We start from the raw sequence: 27,952 nt of genomic DNA, 5'->3' as shown, positions 1-27,952 counted from the left end.
TATCACACTTTTCAGGTCAATGTCCGAGCAGTTATTGGCGCTCACATCTTTTTCGCTCAACTTCAACACACTTTTCAGGTCAATGTCCGAGCAGTTATAGGCGCTCACATCTTTTTCGCTCAACTTCAACGCACTTTTCAGGTCAATGTCCGAGCAGTTATAGGCGCTCACGTCTTTTTTTGTTCAACTTCAACACACTTTTCGGGTTAATGTCCGAGCAGCTATTGGCGCTCACATATTTTTTTCGTTCAACTTCAACCCATTTTTTAATGTCATTTCCCAACGCCCAAGTGTCTCGACGGAGAATTGAGGAAATGAATATTTAACTGTGTTCTAATTATAACACGGAAGTATAGAGAAAGGACAAATACCGAGTCAAGAAACAATTAGAATTTCAATAGAGTAAAGTATCCGGTGTCATCGTGAAAAGTTTTTAAATAATCATCGACGTATGCCGAATGATTAAATTTATATAAAATATTTATTTATAATTTACAAAATATTTATGATATATAAGTATAAATAAAATATTTATACTCATATATCATATATATATTTGAGTTACCGAACGCATGAGACATTTTCCCCACCTTAGGTCTTCAGTTGAAGCAGTTTATAGACATAAATACAACTTCACTCACGAACAATGGCCACATATTCCTTTATGACGTAGAGGGAAAATGAAAAAAATCGTCAATCTTTCCTTCAATAAACTGATTGTTTGCTATATTGGTCAGCTATACGTAAACTTCCTATTGTGCCTAACGTGGTAATATTAGGTTATATTTTTGATCGGTGATATATGATCAGGTATAAAACATCATTTATTTTGCACATTTTGTGTGCTAGGTGTAACGAACAAAACTTTCATCACAACGGAAAATAGTTTTTACAGTGTATATGCTTTAACAGTAATTTGTTTGATATACATTTATCATTGATAAGTAGTGTTCAAAATTGCGTTGTCTCTTCATGGGTTCGGGTAATATCTTTAGCGAGAGTTGGCATATGGAATTTTTCCGTTCTACAGCTTCACATTAATAAAATTCTGCTGATCATAGTCGCCGACAGATTAATATTCCTGTCATTGTTGTCAACATTTCAAAACTACTTTCATTTACATAATTCTTATTGAGAGTGCATCTCTACATGAAACGATATTTCCCTCAGCTGTACAGTGAGAATTTTAGACATAATTTGAACAACTTGCATTATTCCCAGCATGAATAGCATTTACTGACACTGATAGGTAATTGAGAGATTAAGGATATTTGAATGTTGATTGGGATATTTACCTCCTATTGCATGCATTATTTTATAATACAACCAAAAGTCAAAAAATAAATTTTTTAGAAAAATTTTCCAGAATTTTGTCAATTACGCGTTTTTTTTTTTGTGCAGAGGCATCATTTCAAACTGCGTTCGAAGCTCATTACACAGTCACGAACACGGTTAATATTAGATTTATGCTCGACCTTCAGTGTCCCAAAAATGACCTGAGAGCAAGAGTGGCCAATGAAGGATGTGTTCTACCATGACGTAACTTACCTGCGCTGTCCAATGAAGGCAAGCCTTCACTTTCGCCTCCGTCCTTGCCACGGCCGTCTGCTGGTACGCCTAGCAACCGCTGCTACCTTCGCTCTTAGCACTTTTTGGTCAACCTTTCGATGCCGGATGTGCTTTCGGTTCTCAGTGTAGAGAAGAGGCAGAGCTACCATAGTTCAGACCAGAATATTGAGTTATATTAGAGCAGATGCCGTACCTCATGGATTACAGCAGGAGCTAGCAAGTATAGAAAGTATGCAGCTTACAATCCGGGTTGCTGGCGTCTGCCTCAACGCATCCGGCTTGTGTCGAGGCTTTCTCCAGGACCTTTCGTTTTTCAGCCCCTACTCCAACAATGACAATCTTTTCTTCTCGTGAGCTTGGTCTTGAAATATAAACACCGTAATTCCCATACTTTCTGAATCACAGTCTTAACTTAGCTGAGAATAAATTCATTAAATAGGAACGAAAAGCAGCTGGAATACAGAAAATAGAATAAAGAATTTGCTTACATTTGGATATTTACAGCCGAGACAGCAGAAGTGAAGTGAGAAAGTGTCTCGCTTTTCCTAACTCCCGGAACTGTGGAGCAAGTCACAGACGTCGGCTGAGGGAAAGCTGTGCAAGATCGAGGGAAACACAACTCGCTGGTCGCCACTCGATTATACCAGCAAAATGTTTGAGTGTTCATACGATTTCCACCGCGTGTTATAAATATTCGTTTCTATATCGGACATAACTCAGTCAATGTGTCGGACTTCAAAAGAGTCAAAAATTCAGTTAAGGAATGATGGATGCAAAAATGAACGACATTCGCTAAAATTATATAGCAGTCTAAGTTCTCAATTTTCTTCAAAGGTGCACTGTTCATGTAAAATTATTTAGTTAGATAGATATTTTCATCAACAAAATGTTGGATTTTTGAGGCATTCCCTTTCTTTTCCATCATTTTAAGTAATATACACTAAGATGAATAAGATCATCAGCTCCTCCACTTATATTAAAAAGACCATAAGTGCTAAATTTTGATATTAGTTAGCAAATATTTCTTAAGCTCAAATATTATCAAAGCTAGAAGTTTGTTAGTAACGCTTCCATTAATTTTCTAGTTATTTGATGTTTAACCTCACGTTTTTCAGACAGCTCGCGGTTCATTCGAGGGGGAACTTCACTGATGCGAAAACAGGAGATTGCCTTGGAAATAGCATGGGTGACTACGACGCGCTCGAGGGAATTATCCATATATACCTGAGTTTCATGCAGCCTTGTGTAGTCTCAAGCAATTTTATCCATTTATACGAGTATTATTGATTTTTTACTAACAAAATTCAAGTTAGAAGTTTTTGAATTAACAATGAGAATTATTTAAAACTCTTCTGAAATACAAGTCAAGCGTTCTTACATAGTACTTAGAAATAATATTTTAATAATAATAATAATAATAATAATAATAATAATAATAATAATAATAATAATAGCGGTTTCAGCATTTATTAGGCCATAGGCTTGTCGCCGATTCTTAACATCGCAGAATATTCACAGCATTTTGAGGTCTCGAACTCGCAACACACTGCTACAATTCTGCTGTGCTTAACCGCCCAGCCTCCTTGCCGAGTCTGACCAGAAACTGGCGCACAGAGCTGGGATCGAACCCGCGCCTATCTGCGCCAATATCTTGGTACTCTGAACTTTAACCACTGGGTCACCCTGCCCCACCACTGGGCCAATAATGATCTCTTCTACATTATTATATGCCATCAAATATCAATAAATATCTGTATTGTAAAATGTTGGATTGTAAAAACAATCAAAAATATCTGTAATAGGGTTCGCTGCCGCGCTTACGCTGACCCCACGATGCCGGATGAGACGGGGGAAAGTATACGAGCATCCGGGAACTGCCCAGAGCTACGGGCGGTCCGAGTTTCAGGGCTTGCGGCCGGCTGATGAAGTCATCTGCTGCGAACGTGAGAGTTTAACTATTTTTATATTATTAACTTTAATCTTAACGCGTTGACTCCGAAGTGGTACATATGAGTACCACGAAGTGTATTTCTCCAGGACGTAGTGGTACATAATTCAGGGTTACCAGATGGCTTAAAAACGGCCAAGTAAACGAACAAAAAAGGCCAAAAGCTTTAATTTAAAATTTAAAAATTTAAAAATTAATTAATTTTAAATTTATTTATTTTAAAATTTAAAATTTTTAATTTAAAGCTTACTTAAAGCTTTAATCTTAATTAAGTTCAATGAAATTGAGAGCTGGGCAACGCACTCAAAACTTTAATTTCAAGTTCAATGAACGTGAGAGCTAGATTGTGCACTCGAAAATTAAATTCTAAGTTCAATAAACGAGCTGAACTTTGCAACAAAAACTTTAATTTGAAGTTCAATAAACGTGAGAGCAAATGCGAGAGCGGATAGTGCAATCAAAACGTTAATTTTAATTTCAACGAACGTGAGAGCTGGACTGCGCTGTGTGCGCTCCAAAAAAATTAATTCGTAAGCTATATGGCGAGTGTAAATTCTAGGTTATGAGACCATATTGTAAATTATCCAGAGGATCATCTTATCATAATTCTTAAAACTGTGCAGTATTCTTGTTTTTAGATATTCAATTGCATTTGTTCGATTCGACTTTTACCGTCTATTGTAATGCTCTTCACAAATAGTTGTTTCAACTCCATTCAGAGACGGCTTGATATTTTGGTCACATCAGCGTTAATAATATCACATTTATTTACATTTTTTTGCTAATAACTTAGTGTTTGTACGGAAAATCTTTTTTTCTTACTCCACGTTGTTGCTAGATCCTGTTTTATAATCTTCCCATGGCAGCATAAATTTAAGAAGCTACATTCCTTTCACAGTTTTCAGTGTAAGTTAGTTATGATCCATAACGTGGCCCTCTATTTAGATGCCTTTATAAATGATTCTTGAACTTTGGTCACTAGGGAGCTGCAGTTGCGGTTATTTCGAGAAATTTAACCACTAGTGAGCTGTAGTCGCGCATGTTTCAAGAACTCTGACCACTAGTGAGCTTCAGTCGTGTATGTGTCAAGAACTTTGACCAATAGTGACTACAGTCGGGCATGTTTCAAGTACTCTAATCACTAGTGAGCTGCAGACGTGTATGGTTCAAGAACTCCAACCACTAGTAAACTGCAGTAGTGTATGTTTCAAGAACTCTAACCGCTAGTGAGCTACAATCGTGTATATGTTTCAATTAGAACTCTGGTAACTAGTGAGCTGCAGTCGTGTATGTTTCAAGAACTCTGACCAATAGTGAGCAAAAGTTGTGTATGTTTCAAAAACTCGGGGCACTAGTGAGCTGCAATCGTGTATGTTTCAAGAACTCTGGTCACTTGTGAGCTGCAGACGTGTATGCTTCAAGAACACCAACCACTAGTAAGCTGCAGTTAGAATAGAATAGAAGTGTCGGCGTTGAAGAAATAGGCCCATGGCCTGTTGCCGATTCTTGAATTTTTCGTGACTTGATTCACAAGGGATCCGGCCTTTGGAACCCGATCTTTCCATAGCTGACGATTGATTGAGATAGCTACTGGACTTATTGCCTGGTCCGTAATTTGCTAGGCATTTTAAGACTGAACATATGTGGGAGGCTGTTCCACATGTCGGTGACTCAAAGCGAGAAGAAATGTTGTCGCATGGATGTGTTCCAACGCTGTTTTTTAGTTTATAGCCGTGGCCCCTGGTGTTGGTTCTTGTTTCAAATTCCACTTGTGTATATTTTAAGAACTCTAACCACTAGTGAGCTGCAGTCGTGTCTGATTCACGAACTCTGTCCTCTAGTGAGCTGAATTTGTGTATGTTTCAAGAACTCTGACCACTAGTCAGCTACATTCGTGTATATTTCAAGAACTCTGACCACTAGTAAACTGCAGTCGTGTATGTTTCAAGAACTCTGGTCACTTGTGAGCTGCAGACGTGTATGCTTCAAGAACTCCAACCACTTAGTAAGCTGCAGTTGTGTATATTTTAAGAACTCTAACCACTAGTGAGCTGCAGTCGTGTCTGATTCAAGAACTCTGTCCTCTAGTGAGCTAAAGCTGTGTATGTTTCAAGAACTCGGACCACTAGTGAGCTACATTCGTGTATATTTCAAGAACTCTGACCACTAGTAAATTGCAGTCGTGTATGTTTCTAGAACCCTGACCAATAGTAAGCTACAGTCGTGTAAGTATCAAGAACTGTGACCAATAGTGAGCTAGAGTCGTGCATGTTTCAAGAACTTTGGTCACTAGTGAGCTACAGTCGTGTATGTTTCAAGAACTCTGGTCACTTGTGAGCTAAAGTCGTGTATGTTTCAAGAATTCTGCCTACTAGTGAGCTAAAATCGTGCATGTTTCAAGAACTCTGACCACTAGTGAGCTAAAGTCGTGTATGTTACCAGATCTTCAACCACTAGAGAGCTGCAGTCGTGTATTTTCAAGAACTCTGACCCATAGTGAGCTTTAGTCGTAAAGCAATGTCAGTACATGGCACATACTGTACATGTATCTGTTCACATATATTTCAAAATCAACGTTTTACGCGTGTTTAATCTGAGTTTGTATATAATTATCATATAAGTGAACTGGCACTTCAAGGCTGCAAATTTTTGTCTAAGAAAAGCGACATCACCGTGAATTTCTATCGCGTTCCGCTAACCGGGGTTTGTAGCGCCACGTTGGTGCCGCAGCAGCGCCGTTCACTGCCGCTGATGTTTAGACAGCCACGGCTGTGACGTCCATTAAATTCAGACTTTCTTCTTCGCAAACGGCAATCCTGCTCAATCACACATTTCCTTTTAACTGAAAAGTACCAACTTGTTGGTAGTGGTGAGCTTTGTTATTATTCTCTGATTTGCGTCCATTCTCTTGCCTGTTAAAGATAATCATTTTTTATCAATTTCACAGTCTTCATTTGGAATTTGGAGATGTGGGTTCATATATTAGTGGTATCTGTTGAAATTTTGCGATGTCCTACTATTATTATTTGCGATATTATCCTAATAATAAACTCTGAAGCTTTCAAATGAATTACTGTTGCTACCAGTCCATTTTGCAAGCATAGTCTATGTCACCCCAAAGGTCAATGCCACCCCCCTTTGCCACCCTTAGACGGTTTGGTCAATCGATTAAAGCGCGCTTCAATCAACCTCTTTCAGGGCTTCAATCTTTTGATCAAAGCTTCTCTCACATCAGAAATGGGATCTGTTCATACTTGTTGTTCGTTCGTTACTGGGAGTTTTTCGAGCTGCTGTGATGATTTTGATGGTGAGCGATGGTTCTTAATATTGATTTGGCCTTCTTCTTCATTAAAATATACGCATCTTTCCAACAATCAAACTTTCAATAAATCACTATCAAGTCTCGCGTCAAGCGTCGAACGGGTTCATACACGGCTAATCACGCTCAACTAAATTAATTAACTCAAGCATTTGGTCAAGCCACTTGATCGCTTAGAATAGAAGTGTCGGCGCTGAAGAAATAGGCCCATGGCCTGTTGCCGATTCTTGAACTTTTCGTGACTTGATTCACAAGGGATCCGGCCTTTGGAACCCGATCTTTCCATAGCTGACGACGATTGATTGAGATAGCTGCTGGACTTAGAGGCTGCTTAGGAAGGTTTCTGATCAGCGAACAATACATTGGCCCACTGAAACAGTCATTGTGGGTTTCTTATAAAAATGAGACCTGGGAACCACAACAACAACAACAACTGACACAGTCAGTCGCACCACATATTGGCCAACTGACAGTCAGTCGTACCACATTCATCCGCAGCTTTTACAAAAAATCTGAAAATGCCTTTAGAATTGCCGGCTATATTGAAAATGTAGAACTGTGTGAATTCTTAATTATATATGGTATGGATCAATTAACTTCCATTTCAAATTTTCCTAAGAAATTAGTAAATAATTTTTTACCCTCTCGGTTATAGTGGAAACATTGAAATGTAGACTTGATACACTCGAAATAATAAGGTCAATTTGGCTAATGTCAGAACAATAACCGCACATGCATTGAAAAGTGAAGGTACAAAAGTGACGTTCAAATGAATCTTTGTGAGCCATAGCACCCGCAGATTGAGAGCTCATCTAGTTAGGAGCAATAGCGCTTGTTAACGGAAAAGCAAACTTTCTTTGTACCTAAAAAAGTATAATTAGTCCAGCATCCAATAGGGTGCATGAAATTGCAGAAACATTTATGGCTCCCTAGAAACTCATTATCTGTGAATGGACCAATGCTGCTTTCACAGTTATTAGAGGAACAGCAATCCGTTATCGTCGTTAATTACAATTGAGGACAATAACGCCTGTTATCCTGTATTAACCGAGGTATATAAGAGGGCCTTTTCGCAGCTGTCACAGCAAAAGAGTTTTGTGTTCGTGCTCCTGTGGACATATTTCGTGAGGTCTCTTTGTTAGGTGTTTTGTGTGGAGACATCGTTATTCCCAGCATCGAATTGAAGGTATAAGCTTGTGGAGGAGTTTCTATCAAAAATATTTTGCTAGTTGTTTACAGAGTTATCTTTAAACTCGTATTCTAAAGCCTTGACTGAATGCCTTGACTTAAATTCTATCATTGAAATAGACATGCTAAAAAATTATCATTATATTTCATAACATCACGATATCGCTTTACTGAAAAATTTTCTTCCGTTCATGGTTGCATAAATATAAGATGATGTAATAAGGGAAATGATGATGATGATGTAATGAACAAATAACTCATCAACAGAACACGTTGCATAACCAAACACATAAAATATATGGTTAATGTTTGATATATAGTCTTTAATGCTTTAATAGGAGCGTACTGCGAACATATTGAAATATTGAATTTGAAGCAGCATACGAGCTTGCAATCCATGAATTCATTGATTCACTTCGTTGAAGTTGATTTTTAAAAATTCGTCGGTGATCAAACTCAAATGATCGATGAGCATTATCGCCATTGGTTGAAAACTAATTAATATCTACGAATATATATTAGAAGGCTGAAGTGGTTGATTGTTAATCTACAGAAAAAAATTATTTACTGCAGCTGTCTGAAATATTTCAAGCTTAAATTTATTTGATTTATTGCACGGTCGTTGTGAATTAAATTTCGAGGTCCTGAAACTCGGGTTACCTACTTTCGTAAACACGCGTCATCCTCGTGACACATAATCATCACAAATATATGTCACACTCTTGATAAATGTCCATCGCGAATGTATGTCACAGTAGTGACACATATTAATCACGCTCGTTCCACATGTGTCACACGCTAATGACATATCCATAACAAAAACACATCACACTCGTGACACATAAGCTTCACTCACATTCATGACACATACGCATCACACTCGTGACACATAATCATCACAAATACACGTCACACTAGCGACACACACGCATCACACTCGTGACACATAATCATCACAAATACACGTCACACTAGCGACACATACGCATCTCACTCGTGACACATAATCATCACAAATACACGTCACACTAGCGACACACACGCATCACACTCGTGACACATAATCATCACAAATACACGTCACACTAGCGACACATACGCATCTCACTCGTGACACATAATCAGCACAAATACACGTCACACTAGCGACACATACGCATCACACTCGCAACGCATATTCATCACAAATACACGCCACACTGGTGACACATTCTCATCACAAATGCACATCACATCCTTGACCACAGGATGAGGATCGTATTCGTGACCGTGGTGGTGGTGGTGGTGGTGGTGTGCGGCGTCGCTGCTGGAGACGTCGATGATAACGACGTTCATTCTTCAGCTCGCGAGCCCCGGAGTGAGTTGCCTTGCGAATAAACCCTATAAAATATTACTATTTACCTAATCGCTGGGGTAGAATAACCAGGTTAATATAATAGAATTCGAGTTTCAAAACCCCTTCGAGTGATCACCTCTGGGAATTAAGTTCCTATAATTTAATTCTATCAGATAAAAACACAAAATATATTAATTTCTGCACATATTTAATACTCTAAAAACTTACAGCGGGCGGTATCATCAAGTCGATGCTGCCGTACTTCAACCTGAAGATAAAGAACCCCTTCGAGTGCCGCCCCGGCACCCGGATCAACGGCTACCCCGTACTGGGCACATGCATGTCGCAGTACGACTGTACCGCCCTCAGGGGCAGGATAGACGGCACATGCGCTAGTGGATATGGCTCGTGCTGTATACGTGAGTTATGCTCCTACAGGACAGTCTTTGCTAAATGATATTATTATACCTATCTTTGCTGTAATAATGAAATATTATTAAAGCAATCACTACCATAATAATGTTCTTTAGTATAATAATAATATAATATCATTGTAGCAATTTTTGCTATAAAAATATTGTTCATTATAATAATAATATATCATTATTTCAATCTTTGCCATAATAATATGATATCGACATAATTTCAAAGAAGTTCACTATTTGAGATCAAATTAATCCGAATTCTAAAATAATTATAATTTATCAAGATGTAATTTAGATACGTTAATATTTAACAATCGATCACTGCAGGCGATACTGAATATTTCATCTGCAACTACAATCCAAAAATTGAACTCAATTTTCCTCATAACTGAAAAAGCGATAGGAGATGATTTTTTAGAGGAATTCCTGATCTTCTAATGAAAAAAATCAAATAAAATGGGAAACATTTCCTGGTTTTTTAATCATTGAATAAAATAACTGAAATCTTATTAATAACACCATCGTATTTATGGCTGACAATTACGATGCTTCATACGAATAAAGTGGTCAATCAAGTGTAATTAAATATACATGACTTATTACTTAAATAATGACTTATTACTTGACTTACATGACTTATTACTTAAATGGATAATTCCAATGTTATTAAAGTCACGTAATTACTTGCAGTGGAGGCAGGCTGTGGTGACACCGTCGAGCGCAACAGGACATACATCATCAACAACGGCACCACGAGTGGTACCTGCACCTACACCATAGCGCCTGTGAGGACATCACTTGCCTGATAGAATAGAATAGAATAGAATAGAATAGAATAGAATAGAATAGAATAGAATAGAATAGAATAGAACAGAATAGAATAGAATAGAAGTCTCGGCACGGAAGAAATAGGCCCATGGCCTGTTGCCGATTCTTGAATTTTTCGTGACTTGATTCACAAGGGATCCGGCCTTTGGAACCCGATCTTTCCATAACTGACGGTTGATTGAGATAGCTGCTGGTCTTATTGCCTGGTCCGTAATTTGCTAAGCATTTTAACACTGAACATATGCTCCTGCATAGCTTCGTCTAGTCTCTTCTTGAAGATGTTCATACTCGGAGCGTCACTTGCCTGATAAATTATCAACTACACTCACAGAAATCAGTGAGGCTTTGTCCGAATAACGATGCACTTTTTGCGCTTGTTTGGGTCATTCTGACCCAGTTGGGTTACGTGCAGAAAGCGTGTCGCTATGTGGATAACTAGACCAATTTTTTCTGAATGTAATAAATTTTTAGGGGTAAAGCTCTTTTTACTGTGACTAGTTATAAATTTTGATTTATCTAACTGAAAAATGCTCATAAAAGAAATTTTAATAAGAGGATCAGATTGCTCATCATTGTGTGTCAAAGGGTTTTGATCCCATTTTTTTTATAATGGCTAACTAGCTAGCATGCATATGGAGACACTCCATGTACCAGCCCATGAAAAATGGTCATCAAACTTAAATCTCAAAAATTCCAAAGCAAAATAAATATTAAACAATTGAGATATAATTCACAATAGCACCTCCAATAACAATATGATCTTTTTGCAGATGAAGATAGATTACAAGGTGAAAAATTCGGTGTCGGAAGCGGTCGGCGCGTGTCAAGTTCGTTTGGATTTCGAGACCTTCTCTTTATCGCAACCCGACCAAGGCACCACAACCCCCAACAACGCGAGTGTCTGCAATATCGACTCCTTTGAAGTGACCGGAAACACAAACGCATTTGGGAAAATTTGTGGGGAAAATCAAGGGCAGCATAGTAAGTAAAATTATTCATCTCTTTTGTACATTTGAACTGGTCAACGAGATCCAAAAATACATGCACTCGTGTTTAGCCCAATTTCATAATTTATTTATTGATTTTATTGTTAGTTTATTTCATTTCATAATCTAACTTCTTAAATACTTTCTCACACTTTTCTGAACACTATGGCATGTCATTATTAATTATATAATTTTCTCAGTTTACCTGCCGATCGACTCTAAAGCGGGCACCGTGGCTACGATCACAGTCGTCATGAGCGGAGCCACAACCACCGCTGTTAACAGGAGCTGGCGTATACGGACCACATACATTCCCTGCCTCTCCAACATGACGGGTGAGAAACATTCCCTGTCTCTCCAACATGACGGGTGAGAAACATTCCCTGTCTCTCCAACATGACGGGTGAGAAACATTGCCTGTCTCTCCAACATGACGGGTGACATGCGACTGATTTACTTTGCCGGCATATTAGCAAGTATTGAATTTTCCAGTTTAGATGCAGTTTAGCAAGGTGTTGCTCAAAAGTAAAAATTAGGTTTATTAACTAATTAATAAATCTCAACACAGAACTAATTAATCTTGTCTAAATATGACTGACATGTTTTATAAACACACGCTTTATAGGCCCAACTTGCCAAGTACGCACCGGCTAGAATCAGCTTATACATTGCATGCTGGTTAACAAGCTTAATAGTCATGTACGAGTTGTTTCAAACGAAAGAATTTTAAAGTTTTGAAATAGACAAGCAATTAATCTCGAACAATTCTGGAGGCTATTTTAGTTAAAATTGAAAGCCAGGGTTTTTCAGTCCGGTTTACTCAGCGTCAAGGAAATTTGACTACAGCTCCTCTGTTGAATCCACGATATGAGGTTTTCAATAAATATGTTTTTAGTATTTATACCAAGATAACAAGTTAGTCTAGCAAGACAACTTTCTCCAACCTTTGTTCAATTTTTTCCCAACGTTTTTCCGATATTTGTCAGAGATTTGTCCAAATTTCGCCCGGCAACTTCCAAGTTTTGTCAGAATCCGTGGACCCCGGGATGAAAAATCCCCGTAATTTGATAGCCCTGATGTTTACAAATGTCTTCATCACAAGATTTATTGATAACGGAAAAGATTTGACACTTTGAACATTAAATATCTTGTTGCTTATTTTAATTAGGTACCTCGTTTGAGCGCTACTGACGTTTCATTATCTTATATTCGTATTCAACTCGAATTATTAGTCGTCATATTTTGTTTGCTTTAGTGCCGTTTTTTCACGCTATGAAATAATAATCGCAATAACTATTGGTGAGCAGCTCCTCCCGGGTGCCTGCAATACTTCACCGACGCCTCAGGCACGGTGAACTCCTTCAACTTGTTGGTGAGTGATCACTGCAGTTATTCTGTTCTAATTGTAGCATGTCACAATCATTACCTGGCACAATCGTGTGTGACCATTCTTTGTTATATTACCTTTACAGTTGACCGAAATTGTATTATAATAGATTGTATCGATATTCGTAGAACTGGGCAATAACAATAACTGCATACATCTCATACTAATTGCTCCGTCCATCTTCTGTCCCAGCCCCAAATATTCCTGCAGGTCATCCATATGATGAGCATTGTAATGAAGCAAGCATTTCGGGCACATAAGAGATAATTTCAATGCGGTCGCAAAGGCTGACATTTGTTATAACAACGCTCATTCTAACAAAAGTATGACACATGTACTACAAATATGCGAGTCGAAATTTTGCGCTCCTTTGACTGCAATTAAAATCTATAACAATTATCTGACTATATCTCCTCTTTTCAGCCCGCAAGCTCGACAACCCTGTCGCAGATTGGAAACCTGAAATACAGCATTTGCTTCAATAATCAACCAAACTCTTGCGGGATGTCGTTCTCTTCCACTCGCTTCCTGCTCACAGGGGCACCGAATGGTGAGCAGTTGCGGTGCTTAATATTTTACCCGAGATCGACGACACACATGCAACTCTTGCTCACAAACAAATGCACTTATGATGACTTTCTTGTATGTTCACGGTAGGCACATTTGCGCGCATCCATTTCCTGATCGCATATGATCTGCTTCAGTGCCCATGTCATGTGTATATGGGTAGCCTACTTCAGTGTCCGTGTCGGGTGTGAAGGTAGCCTACTTCAGTGTTCATGTTGGGTGTGTAGGTAGCCTACTTCAGTGTCCTTGTCGGGTGTGAAGGTAGCCTACTTCTGTGTTCATGTTGGGTGTGTAGGTAGCCTACTTCAGTGTCCGTGTCGGGTGTGAAGGTAGCCTACTTCTGTGTCCGTGTCGGGTGTGAAGGTAGCCTACTTCAGTGTCCGTGTCGGGTGTGAAGGTAGCCTACTTCTGTTTCCGTGTCGGGTGTGAAGGTAGCCTACTTCTGTGTCCGTGTCGGGTGTGAAGGTAGCCTACTTCTGTCTCCGTGTCCGGTGTGTATAGGTAGCCTACTTCAGTGTTCGTATCAAACGTGTGGGAGTTATTCCTTCCGAATCTCGTGCTGGTCACCGAATCTCAACGTTCTCTCAGTAATTAAGTTCGTGCAATAGAAACACAATACCCACCTCAATCTCTAGCATAATAAATAATAATTATACATAGTTGACCTTAACTAGCAGTAAAAGAATTTAGTTTTATCTGACAAAAATCGCTTTTTCAGCATGCACGTATAAATAATTATTTCGAAATGGCTCATTGGTCTATCAACTCATCTTCGTCTTCTTCATGTATTACGCCTTAACATGAGTAATTTACACATTACAATTATATATAGAGTTATTTGTGCGTAACATGTCTGCAAAAATCATAACAGTCAAAACACGAATTATGTTTGCGCAACATTCACTTACACATGCTAAAAAGTCTTGTGCGACATAAATTCATATCAGATCCAACCATATAAAAGTTGATAAATTGAGACGATAAAATCCTTCTGAAGTGTTGACAAAACTCCATCCGGTACAGGCAGCGACATTTGTGAGAAATGATTCTTTTTCTTACAAATATTTTGAAATATCTGCAACGTCTTGTCAAAATAAAATCAGTACTATAAGAATTAAGACATTAACGCAGGTTTGCCAACGACAGCTAAGATACTGGCAGCCGCTCCTGACCGCCTTATTCATTTAACTTCTAATTAATTCGGATGGAATATACAGAATTTCAATAAAATAATCTCTGAAACATTGCTGACCTCTCCCGTAACAGGCGCCGCAACGACAGGGCCAGCATCGTCGTGTGCGGAGGACTACATCGCCACCACCGTCGTCGACAGGACTGGGGTGGCCTCCACCACCTCGGGGAGCTTCTTCTGCGGTGGCGCTCTCACTCCCTTCACTAGTAAGTCCCCACGCATGTGGCAGGCTTAGTCACTACTAATTTTTAGGCGACTTTGAGCCCCACTCATCCTTTTTTTCATATGGTAGGTTTAGTCACTACTTAGGCGACTAGATATATTTCGGGGGCAAGGTTTCCAAACGTAAGTCTCTATTTAAACACGATTACAATAATTTTATTTAAATTTTAAAATGGTGCGTGGTTGCTGGTCTGGCTACGATCTCCTAATATATTTTTTCATGTGCGGTGAGGTGATAATAAGTAAATAATCATCATGATTGTTTGGCAAAAGACATAATCATATCTGGGACTTCCGCGTTATTCGAACTCATATTCAATCGTTTCGTTTCAGCCTACGCTCAGCCCACAGTAATCTTCGTTCGAACGGACGGTCAAGAAACCAGCCCTACGGATAAGAACTATGGATTTGCCTTATCCTACTCCCGGGCCGGGTGCTAAGAGCCAATGCTGCAAAACTCCTTCTCGTGTTTTTTTAATAGCCCAGGCAAAATTCCTTCTCGTTGCATTTATTTTCGAAGACAATTCAGTCAGCTGCTCTTTTAGGCGAAAAAAAAAAATTCGAGCTAGTCGTGTGCGCTCATGCCTTGCTGCCAAAAAAAAATTTGAGGCTTACATCTCTAAGGGAATCTTTTTCTCATGAAGAGCAGTCATGATGACAGGCAATGACGCTTGCAAAAAAGACGAGTCAGAGATTCAAAGATATAAATTATTTATTTATTGGTTTCAAAGATATAATTTATTTATTTACTGGTAATACTTACTTTCCTTACTTATATTATCAATTCCACCTCAAACATTCATTAGATTAAAAATAATCGAATCTGGTTTTTAAAAGACTTGAGAAGCTGTTTGAAAAGCTGAAGCGAGATAATTATTGCAAAGGAAAATTTGAATTGCCTAAAGAATACAGAAGTCGTCATCAAAAAATCAAATTAGAAAAAAATCATACATGTTTGTACCATTTACAAGAAGCAGTCAAAATTTCAAGCTAGTGTAAATACTGATTGAGAAACAGACGATAGAACAACAATGCCGAACGATTATTCTTTACTTGAATTATAAAATTAATGGGCAAGGTGGCCCAGTGAGTACAAATCAGATTACCAATCAAGATTGTAGCCACGAGTTGTGGGTTCTATCCCAGCTTTCTGCAACAGTTGTGTTAGAAATAAGCAAGGTACCCGAATGGTCGAGAACAGCAAGATTTGAGCAGCAAGCTGCGGGTTCGAAACACCAACAAGCTGTAAAAATTCTGTAATGCCTAAAATCGGTAGAATAACAGAATTACACTATTCAACGCTGACAAGATTATTAAATAGTTATTTCTTTATTTCTAAATAGTTATTTCTCTACTTGAATAGAGAAAAACAATAAGAAGATTGTCAATAAGAAATACTCTCTTGTATTCAATGAAACCTGCATTAAAGAACAGCTTCTGCCAAACTACACAAATGTTCGAACATACATAATTAATAAATATATCTGAGTAAACCTGTCAAAATTTCGAAAACTAGACGTGATAGAAAAAAAAAACAATTTTGAAATCAGCAGCAAAAAAGGTTTCCATCCCACACAAAATGATCTCGGAACAATTGTCTCTGTTGACCAGTGTTATCTGCAGGCTCAATTGCATTCCACAGAATTACAAACTTGAATAGGGAGGAGGGATGCATGTTCAGCAGTGAGCCAGGATTATATTTAACTTCTATTATACAAGGCATATAGTAAAACACACTCACAATACAGGGGCCATGCGGCACCCGTGGTCACATTTGGCGGTATGCGGAAGCGAAATCAGTTCCGATTTAGCAGCACCTTGATTATGGCCGTATTGCTCAATCTTTTCAGCAAGGTTACAGCCCTGCTTCAGTATAGCAATATTATACTTCCTCCACTAGATTTATGAGAGTGCACATATTCGTTGTAAGTTGGGCAACGAAAAACTTAGGTTCTGGAATTTCAGTGGTGTATTATCGAGTACTAATATATCACATTAGTACTCGATATCTCGATTCAAATATATCACATTAATGTGATATATTCTGAATAAATGATATTCATTCTGAATAAATGCAAACAAATAATTTCTCAAAAATATTATTCGACATCAGACGCGTTTTAACCAAAAATCATTACCACACCGGTTCAACAAATTACTTTCAGTGAGCTGGCAACACAAGCCTACAACTCTACACTCAACGACCTTAGTGGTCAGGATGATACGAGATATTTTATGGCTTGCTCATTAGCCTGACTTGATCAAATTAGAGAATTGGCTGTACATTAGGCTAAATTAATCAATTCATTAATTAAATAATAATTTTCATCAAGAGCTAATTGTTCAAAAACTTCTAAAGGATGACAAGTGAGAAGTCCGAATGAAGTATTTTTATTCATAAAATATTTCATATATTGTTAATATACATAACAGTTATTCATTTTCCCCACTGCGGGAGATAGGTGGGTAAACAAGAACTTAAATATTTCTTAAATAAATCAATAGGCTATAAAACTTCTATGAAAAAGAAGATAAAATAATAAATCCATCTTCATTCACGCCCACACAAATAAACTTTGATACCAGTCTTAATAATATAAATATTAATATATTATAAATCATTATAATAAAAAAATTTACTGGAACTATAAGAGGAAAATCGCCTCGACGCAAAAAACTCTTGCAATTATCTACATATTCGAAACAATGGTATATTCAATTAGGTCGATCACTTTTTAATCCTCAGCTCAATCTGGTCGAACGAATATCTTCCACTGAAATGGCATTTAATGAATGAAGAAAAAATCTAATTTTTATCGAACACAAAAATAGTTTTCATTTTATAAAGACAAATGTAAGGATAACAGGAGAGCACAATAACGCAATGATTGTGGGAATGTATTAAACGATTAAAATGAAGGAAGATTTTGAACGTGATCAATTAGTTCGCAACAAGTAAAACAAAAATTTCTTAACAAAATACACACTAAGCAATGACCATTTGATGGTGTCTAATCCTCCTACATTTCACAAAGGAAACTGGAGAAATCCTTGGCTAGCTCACCACTATATCCTCAGCCACATAAAATAAATGCATTTAGAACATTGCTCCTTTTGCACAGGTGTACCAATGTTTACTTAAAATTACGCTGAAAAGTATAGTGCAGTAACAAAATTTATAAAAATTTTAATTGAAACTTGAACATTTTTAATTGTATTATGGACAGAGCTGTCCGACTAATATCATGAAAAAATGAAACTAATGCAGTCTTCATTAAATACATCAAAATAAAGTAGCAGTAAAGTCTCACTTTGCAACGAAACAGAGACTGGAAACATTTGATTTCAATCTTAAATACAAATAAATTAAATTCTAGTAACAGATGAAAGTCGAATAGTTTCCCAGTCAAAGCTACAGTTACACTTACAGCTCAGTACGTTCAAAAAATATCGTACAAATCTCTCCTCTTCAACACGTATGTATTGGAATGAGTACTTGTGTAGCCAAGAGGTGATAAGAAAATTTTTCTAAAATACCCAACAAAATTGACACGAAAGCTCTAAAATCTATGGACATCTTTCTTTTGTTTTCAGACTGTACCAAGTGAAACATTTGACCTTCAGAAAAGCCTTAATCGTCCATGATTATGGCTTCACTTCAGCCCATGTCGCCATCCAAGCAGGCAATGTCAGGTTGAACCAACAAACATAGCAGCGTTGAGATAACGTAGAATATTAGTCTACAATGAAAAGTGAATCAATGTCATTTTTTCAAAGTCGCATATTACGACGTTGTTTAAATTTTGGAATTGCGTGAGTTATCTGACATTCATGATAGAACAGGTTACCCTGATGAAACCTATTTAATAAATGCACTTTTAACGTCAGAATTCAACACGATTTCTACATTGAAACAACGTCGAAATGTACGACGTTGAAAAAATTATGTTGATTTGCTTTTCATTCTGGACTAATAATCTACGCTATTTTAACGTCGCAAAGTGCGTTGTTTCAACGTTGATTCAACCTGACATTCTTGCCAGGAAGACTCTCTAGGAAAGATTCAAGTATTCTTCTTTTGGACAAAAATTCTACATAACCGTCCAGTCTTTTATCACTAATGTTTCCCCCGTCAATGAAATCATGAATGCTCACGGCAAGATAGAAGAATCCACAAATCCAAAGCTTGTCAACACACTCACTGAATTCTTGAAACGTGCATGGACTAGCCACGTTTTCTCTCGACAAGACGTCATTGAAACTTGACCAATACTGCTTCAAAATTTCTTCAAGATTAGTGTCTAGGACAACAGGGTCGGTACTCATGAAGAACTGTCCCTGCAAGTCAATGACCGGATTTCCCACAGCACAAAACTGCCAGTCAATCAAGCAAACACTTTCGCGATTTGAGGAAAAAAGACTTTGTCCCGCCCATAGATCCCCGTGGATGATCGTGTCAAACAAAGGATATCTAGCTGTATAAATGTACATTTCATTCGTCAGTTCAATCAGTTGTGAAAAGACATTAGCTATTGGTTTACCAGCATACCTTGAGGCTAAATATTTTAGATTAGTTTTCAGGATCTCGTCGTAAAATTTTTTGTCAACGCTCTGGAGATCGGGAAAGCTGCCATTTTCAATGCGGTAGAGAACACCTGCCGCATGAACCACGGCAGCTGATCGCACAATTGCCACAGTCTGCTGCAGGTCACTTCCATCTCTGACGATCACAGGCTCATAGTTGTAGTCTCTCAGGTCTTCCATTACCAATGTAACGCTTGACTCATTCACAGCTGAATAATATATTTTAGGAATTAAGTGGCAAATTGGAGAGGCAGTTAATACCCTTTGGAAGACTTCAGAAACACTGAACTCATAAAATTTAACTTCTCTTTCAGCTAAATAGCCTTCCTTAATGAAATTGGAAAAATTACAATAATGTATATTTCATAGATATTACTACCAAGACAACTTCATTAATTTTCTATTATAAATTCTGATTCAAACATGACATTCATGATTCAACCAACAGAATAATTAGAAAAAATTAATAACATTTTCTTACAGCTCATGAACTCATGGCTTGGAATTAATGTTCAGAGCACACAATATTGCTACCAAGAAATTTTCATTAATTTTCTTCCATAAATTCTCCACTGAACATGACACTCAACAAATGGAACAATTAAAAATAAATGGACTCACCACTTGAAAACTGAACTCATTGCTCGGAAATTGTTCTCACAGCTGCAAATTTGATGAAATTACTGCTTACATTGTCAGTTTGTCAGAGTAAACATAGTCATTCTGAATGTACAATGCAAAGGAAATTAATGAATAAAAATTTATCCTATGTACATCAAAATATAAGCCTAGAGCCCTAGACCAATATGGAATTTTGAACAGAATTTTCCAAAAAATAATGGTGAAATTAAAAAAAAATACTTTTTTTAAATGATGTTGGATAAGTAAACTCATGGCTTGAATTGGCAATGAAAAGTAGATGCATAGCTGTTGCCAGAAATACTCAATCTTCAAAGTTTAAAGGTAAAGATTTATTACAAAGATTAGTTGTAAAAACATGGGATGAGATAGGTACATATTTAACCCTCTGGTCTACTTGCCTAGTGCTGCGGCCTGACATGAGTTACCCCAAAGCCACTGTGCAGAAAGTGGGTGAATATTTGAAAGATATTTGGTGACGCATATGTGGCAAAATTTGCACCTTCTGAAGATCTTGCCAACACATTTGGATTAAAATTATTGCATAAGAGAAATAACTTTGAAATTACTGAAAATCTGAATGACTGCAAGTGCAAACAGTAAGGTTTCTGGTATGTCGGATCAGCCTATCAGGATGCAGTGAAGCTTGCTGGAAATCAGTTACGATGTGTGTATGTGTTGCGGTGAGTGGATAGTAAGGGATATACTACCTATCAAAGTTGATTGCAGCACTTATTAAAAATTACCCGGCGATGAGTCTTGAAAATGGCTGGCAATGCTTTGGGCTAAAAACCATATCTTGGCAACGGTGCTTGCACCCTCTGCACCCTGGTTCCAGAGCAATATTGTCACAAGTTCACAACTCACAAGCAACAAGCCTACTTTCCAAATGTTTACCTTCTATTGAGCACAAAAGTACTTGCACTGCTCACTGATGGTTGCTGCCATGTGCAATAACTTTAAAATGTTCTTTGTTGTGTCAAATGTACTCAGGTAGTCAGGTTGTTACACTCAATAGTTTCGTGGTATGTATGACAGGAAACGGCCATGCACACGCCAGGAAAACTTCCGATTGAATTACTATGGAGCATAGTGAGGACTTGGGAGTGGAAGGTATGGTTTTGATCATATGCATATTTAATAACACTTTAAGATCATGGCTTCTTCTGAAGCACAAACTTAATATGACTGTTCTTCGATATACTGGTTGTTGTTGTTGTTGTTGTTTCTTGCGCCAAAAACGTCACGCTCGCGTGGGCGGAGGCTCTGGTGGTGGTCGGAGGGGAGGCGCCGGAAGAGGGGGAAGATGGGCGAAAGCAGGGAGGGTGACCAGGAACGTCGCCGCCTCCACGGGGTTGTCCCACAAAGATGAGACGCTTAGGGACGTGGGGAAGGCGGGGCAGGCGAAGAGGTGCTGGACGGATTGGAGGGGATCCCCGCACTCCGGGCAAGCGGCGCTAAGGGAGCGTCCAACCCTGTGGGTGTAGGACGCAAGGGAGCTGCAGTATCCCGAGCGTAGCTGGGATAGCGCTGAGCGGTAAGGACGAGGGAGCAAAGCCTCTTCTGCAGCAATCGGTGGTGGTGGGGTTGAAAGGATAGCGTTGCTACCGGCCGTCGCGGCAACACGGGCGGCTATCTCCCCTCAGAGTGAGCGTTTTGCTTCTCCGTAGGCACCGCCGGGCATCCTGTCGTCAGTCAGGAAAGGCGCCACAAGGTGGCCGAATCTTGTCCTGACTGAAGCCTTCATGGGGCGGTCTCCGGGGGAGCGGAGACGATGCTAAAAGAAGCACGAGTAGGCTGGAGGGCGCTGGCTAGAAATTGCGCACAGGCCAGGTCCAGGTGGGCGGACAGGGGGAGGACGCCGGTCTCACAGTGGAGATGGGCGATTGGGGCCATCTTGAGGCAGCCGGTGGCTAGTCTCAAGGCTGAGTTTTGGATGATTTGGAGACTTGCAATTGCGGTGCGTGAGGCCTGTCTCTTATACACATCTGTCAAGAAACCAGCCCTACGGATAAGAACTATGGATTTGCCTTATCCTACTCCCGGGCCGGGTGCTAAGAGTCAATGCTGCAAAACTCCTTCTCGTGTTTTTTTAATAGCCCAGGCAAAATTCCTTCTCGTTGCATTTATTTTCGAAGACAATTCAGTCAGCTGCTCTTTTAGGCNAGTTAAACTGGAGGACGCAGAGGCGGGTGGAGGAAAGCACGGGGGGAGGCCGGGGGGGCGAAGGGGGGCGGGGTCTGGGTGGGCTCGGGTCGGGCCGTCTGCACGTAGGGCAGATCCAGTCCGCGGAGTAGTGGTGAATGGAGCGAAGGCCAGAGCACCGCTTGTGGCACCAGGCGATGCACATGGAGCACCGAAACGAGTAGTGCTGCCATGTAACCGGGAGGGAGCAGACTGAGCAGGGGTCCGGTCCAGGGTTGGGATGGATACCCTGGGTCAGGAGAAGAAGGACGAATAGGAAGAAAAGGCGAGAGGAGAGAAGGGCATAGGGCGTCCCTGGAGAGAAAGGCGGCCAAAGGTGTGGGTAGGGGGAAGGGGAGGCTGAGGTTCCCCTGCCCTTAGAGGAAAAGATGAAGGAGCCTCCGTCCGGTAGCGATCCGGGCGGGGGGGCCTCTGCCGTTTGGCCCCGCCCGCGAGTAAGTCGGGCATCCGGCCGACGCGCAGGCCAGGGTACCCCCCCGACGAAGACGCGGCAGAGATCGGGGGCACGATATACTGGTCCCCGATATTAGTGTTTTACATATATACCTAACAAATTAATTATTTTTATTAGGTATTATGTTTACCTGTAAATTAGGTCCTAATATAGCCACAGACATCACAGACATATAATACTAGTAATATCTATCAACTTGTGGGGATTGTTTTACTGAAATACATAATTATGCATAAAAATATAATTAATCAATATATCTGAGTAAACACATCAAAATTTCAAAAACAAGATGTGATAGAGAGAAAAACAATTTTGAAATCAGCAGCAAAAATAGTTTCCATCCCACACAGAAAGATCTCGGAACAATTGTCTCTGTTGACCAGTGTTATCTGCAGGCTCAATGGCATTTCGCAGAATTACAAACTTGAATAGGGAGGAGGGATGCATGTTCAGCAGTGAGCCAGTATTAAATTTAACTTCTATTATACAAGGCATATAGTAAAAGACACTCACAATACAGGGGCCGTGCGCCACCCGTGGTCACATTTGGCGGTATGAGGGAGCAAAATCAATTCTGATTTAGCAGCACCTTGATTACAGCCGTATTGCTCAATCTTTTCAGCAATGTTACAGCCCTGCTTTAGTATAGCAATATTATACTTCCTTCACTAGATTTATAAGAGTGCACATTTGTAGTAAGTTAGACAAGGAAAAATTTTGGTTCTGGAATTTCAGGGGTGTGGTATCGAGTACTAGTATATCACATTAATGTATAGATTACAATATCATATGATTTTAATTATTGAATAAATGCAAACAAATATTATTCAACATCATACACCATTTAACCAAAAATCATTACCACACCGGTTCAACAAATTACTTTCAGTGAGCTGGCAACACAAGCCTGCAACTCTACACTCAATGACCTTAGTGGTCAGGATGATACGAGATATTTTATGGCTTGCTCATTAGCCTGACTTGATCTAATTAGAGAATTGGCTGTACATTGGGCTAAATTAATCAATTCATTAATTAAAGAATAATTTTCCTTGAGAGGTAATTCTTCAAAAGCTTTTGAAGGATGACAAGTCAGAAGTCCGAATAAAGTATTTATTCATAAAATACTTCATTTATTGTTAATATACATAAAAGTTACTCACTTTCCTCACTGCGGGTGATTGGTGGGAGAGCAAGATCTTAAATATTTGTTAAAAATCCATAGGCCATAAAATATTCATAAAAAATATACAACAAAAAATACATTTTCATTCATGCCCACACAAATGAACTTCGATACCAGTCTTAAAAAACTACATTATAATATAAATAATTTACTGGAACAATATGAGGAGACTTGCCTCAAAGCAACAAAATCTGGCAATTTTCTATATATATATATATTAGAAACAATGGTATTTAATTGAGTGTACCACTGTTTAATCTTCAGTTCAATCTAGTCAAAAGATATCTTCCACTGAAATGGCATTTAATGAATAACATTAAAATAAAGAAAAAATGTGATTTTCATCAAACAGAAAAATATTTTTCAATTTATGAAGACATATTTAGAGATAATAGGATGACGCAATGATTATGTGCATGTTTACTGAACGATTAAAATTAAAGAAGATTCTGGAAGTGATCAATAAGTTAAGTACGTATGTAACAGCAACCTGTAAAATAAAAATTTCTTAACAAAATACACACTAAATGATGATCATTTGATAGTGTCTAAACCTCCTACACTTCACGAGCAAAATGAGAAATCCTCAGTTGTCTCACCACAATCTCCTCCAACACACAAAAAATGCATTTAAAATATTGCTTCTTTTGCACAGGTGAACCAATGTGATGTTTACTTAAAATTGCGCTGAAAAGTAGTGAAGTACCGTCAACCGGGGCTACTCGGGACGGACGGGGTAAGTCGGGACAGTCCGACACTGCGTAAAACTGTTTTAGTAGCAAAACTAATTGGAATATTGCAGAACTTAATATAGTGGCGTAAATGTCAACGTTTTTCCTATCTATGTAGTATAAAGGAAGTACAAAAATACTAATTTACTAGCTTTGAAAAATTCCTGAAAAACATGTTGAAAAACGATATTTTGAAAAGTTACTTCTGCTAAGATCTGTAGTAAAAAAATATTTGTCTTATTAAAAAATTTTGCTTAGAAAAAAGTGGCAGACAAGTGTCAGCATGAAAACTTTATTTGGCAGAATTTACATACCTCAATCCAAAAAAAAATGGTGGCCATTTCGGCATGGCGGGGCTACTCGGGATACCACCCCGGGGCTATTTGGGACACCCCCCAAAATGCATTTAAAGTAGAACCTCAGTTAGCAAAGGCTCCAGTTATGAAAAAAAAATTGATTAAAAACAAAGAATATTGATTACATTTACCTTGCTCAGTGAAAAAATTTCACTTATTGAAAAATTAGTGCATCATCGGTCATCACAAAATTGTGCATAGAATGTCATATATAGAATTGTGCACCAGGCATCATAGAATGAAAAGTAATTGACCTAAACTATGATTTAAGATGTGTATAAGAGACAGGGCACGTGAGGCACACGACACAGGCACGTGAAGCACACGACACAGGCACGTGAGGCACACNAGCTGGATAAATGTACATTTCATTCGTCAGTTCAATCAGTTGTGAAAAGACATTAGCTATTGGTTTACCAGCGTATCTTGAGGCTAAATATTTTAGATTAGTTTTCAGGGTCTCATCATAAAATTTTTTGTCGACGCTCTGGAGATCGGGAAAGCTGCCATTTTCAATGCGGTAGAGAACGCCTGCCGCATGAACCACGGCAGCTGATCGCACAATTGCCACAGTCTGCTGCAGGTCACTTCCATCTCTGACGATCACAGGCTCATAGTTGTAGTCTCTCAGGTCTTCCATTACCAATGTAACGCTTGACTCATTCACAGCTGAATAATATATTTTAGGAATTAAGTGGCAAATTGGAGAGGCAGTTAATACCCTTTGGAAGACTTCAGAAACACTGAACTCATAAAATTTAACTTCTCTTTCAGCTAAATAGCCTTCCTTAATGAAATTGATAAGTTCTTTTTTTGAAGGAAGTAGCTTGACCACGAGATTAGTGCTCTCCTTAATTCCAGTTAGATAATAAGTAGTTTTGAGAAAAAAGATATCACTCAGAAATCCTTGAGTTTTGGAAGGTATATCAAGTTCATAGTTCTCCAAGAAAACACTTTGTCTGTGGTAGGAGGACAACATTTTTTCTAGCCATGATTTGGATAGATTATCAACAGATTGCAGGGGCTTGAGGTCCATGACTTGGCAATTTCTGCAAACTGGGTTAACTTGAATCACAAATAATGAATATGTCTTCTGAAACAAGTAAATAATTTTTTTATGAAAAATTATTAGAATTTATGGTTCCAAGAGTTTTTACTGACAGCTTTATCTCAGCTTATTAATTGGAAAAATTACAATAATGTATATTTCATAGATATTACTACCAAGACAACTTCATTAATTTTCTATTATAAATTCTGATTCAAACATGACATTCAATCAACAGAATAATTAGAAAAAATCAATAACATTTTCTTATAGCTCATGAACTCATGGCTTAGAATTAATGTTCAGAACACACAATATTGCTACCAAGAAATTTTCATTAATTTTCTCCCATAAATTCTCCACTGAACATGACACTCAATAAATTTAACAATTAACAATAAATAGACTCACCTCTTGAAAACTAAACTCATTGCTTGGAAATTGTTCTAACAGCTGCAAATTTGTGAACTTACTGCTCCAAAAATCCAATTGCTTGGCAAGTATATACATAAATCTTTTATCTGCCTGCTTAAATAAATAAAAATAAAATAAATCTATTTAATAAACAAAAAATTACCAAAACATTTCATAAAGACCATAACAGCCTTAGAGTTTGAGTTATTATATGGCAATCAAATCCTATAAATTGTAGTTTTGAACATTATTAAAAAGTTTTATGGACAAGCTGCATGTTAGGTGTAGTAGTATCCATAGTCCAGACTACAAATTAGCAAATCATGTGACTTTGTCAGTTTGTCAAAGTAAACATAGTCATTCTGAACAATTGTTAGTTGGTATGAATAAATTGGATTATTTTACTACCAAGGCTAAAATCTAACACAATGTAAAGGAAATAAATAAATAAAAATTTACCCTATTCCTATGTATATCATAATATAAGCCTAGAGCCCTAGACCAATATGAAATTTAAAACAGAATTTTCCAAAAAATAATGGTGAAATTTAAAAAATAATAATTTGCTTGGTTTTTAAAATGATGTTGGGATAAGTGAACTCATGGCATGAATTAACAATGGAAAGTAGATGCATACCTGTTGCCACTTGCCAGAAATACTCAACCTTCAAAGTTTAAAGGTAAAGATTTATTACAAAGATTAGTTGTAAAAATACATGTGATGAGATAGGTATTTAGCCGTTAACCCTCTGGTCTCTACTCGCGGATCGCCTAGTAGTCTAGTACTGTGGTGGTGGCCTGACATGAGTTACCACCTCTGGACTCTGGAGTAATATTGTCACAAGTTCACAACTCACAAGCAACAAGCAGCAAGTCTACTTCCCAAAAAGTTTACCTTCTAGTGAGCACTAAAGTACTTACACTGCTCAGTGCTCACTGATAGTTGCCACTTGCCACCATGTGAGATAACTTTAAAATGTTATTTCAAAATAATCATCTGGGCTGGGCCCAGCCTCATGAGCCTCCCCCCCCCACAGGGAAAAATGCTATCATTTGCCTTTTCAAAATTCAAATTGTCTGTGAAATAAGTGTTGTTTTGTGGAGTTTCAACAGAAATGTGAGAACTGGCAGTCTGGCACAGATAATCAGATATCAAGTGTGATAAGATTCTATGACTGATAATTGAATACTTGGAAGATACACAGCAAGCGGCTAACCAAGAACCAACGCAAAGCATATGATGCCCATCTTTGGCCAAGAAATACGAAGGCTATGCTCCAATATGATTGTAGGCTTGTACTAGCTTTGATTAATCTATAAATTGAAAATCCTAAACATAGAGTCCCAGATAACACACTGAGTGTGTTT

The 27,952-nt window shown here is 38.3% G+C and overlaps 2 protein-coding genes across 4 annotated transcripts; one reads left to right on the top strand and one right to left on the bottom strand.

Annotated features, from left to right (window-relative positions):
• The first annotated feature begins 7,934 nt into the window (after positions 1-7,934).
• LOC108675334 lies at positions 7,935-15,716 on the top strand. The gene is made up of 10 exons (XM_018163335.1): positions 7,935-8,022; positions 9,272-9,381; positions 9,591-9,779; positions 10,476-10,570; positions 11,384-11,594; positions 11,800-11,934; positions 12,907-12,971; positions 13,410-13,536; positions 14,820-14,951; positions 15,301-15,716. The coding sequence occupies exons 2-10, from the start codon at positions 9,273-9,275 to the stop codon at positions 15,405-15,407; spliced, it is 1,170 nt and encodes a 389-aa protein (XP_018018824.1). The 5' UTR covers positions 7,935-8,022; position 9,272; the 3' UTR covers positions 15,408-15,716.
• A 2,490-nt stretch (positions 15,717-18,206) lies between these two features.
• LOC108675333 lies at positions 18,207-26,738 on the bottom strand. 3 transcript variants are annotated; one of them, XM_047881618.1, is made up of 3 exons: positions 26,582-26,738; positions 25,484-26,215; positions 18,207-19,452 (listed from the first exon to the last, which is right to left on the bottom strand). In XM_047881618.1, the coding sequence occupies exons 1-3, from the start codon at positions 26,678-26,680 to the stop codon at positions 18,979-18,981; spliced, it is 1,305 nt and encodes a 434-aa protein (XP_047737574.1). In that variant the 5' UTR covers positions 26,681-26,738; the 3' UTR covers positions 18,207-18,978. The 3 variants fall into 3 exon arrangements, with proteins under 3 accessions (XP_047737574.1, XP_047737575.1, XP_047737576.1); XM_047881619.1 differs by having other exon boundaries at positions 18,207-19,878; positions 25,910-26,215; XM_047881620.1 differs by having other exon boundaries at positions 18,207-19,878; positions 25,910-26,178.
• Positions 26,739-27,952: the final 1,214 nt, after the last annotated feature.

Source organism: Hyalella azteca, unplaced genomic scaffold, assembly GCF_000764305.2.
Source record: "Hyalella azteca isolate HAZT.00-mixed unplaced genomic scaffold, Hazt_2.0.2 contig8388, whole genome shotgun sequence".
Lineage (NCBI taxonomy): Eukaryota > Metazoa > Arthropoda > Malacostraca > Amphipoda > Hyalellidae > Hyalella > Hyalella azteca.
The sequence above is the reverse complement of the archived record's forward strand: the minus strand, read 5'-3'. Positions and strand labels throughout refer to the sequence as shown.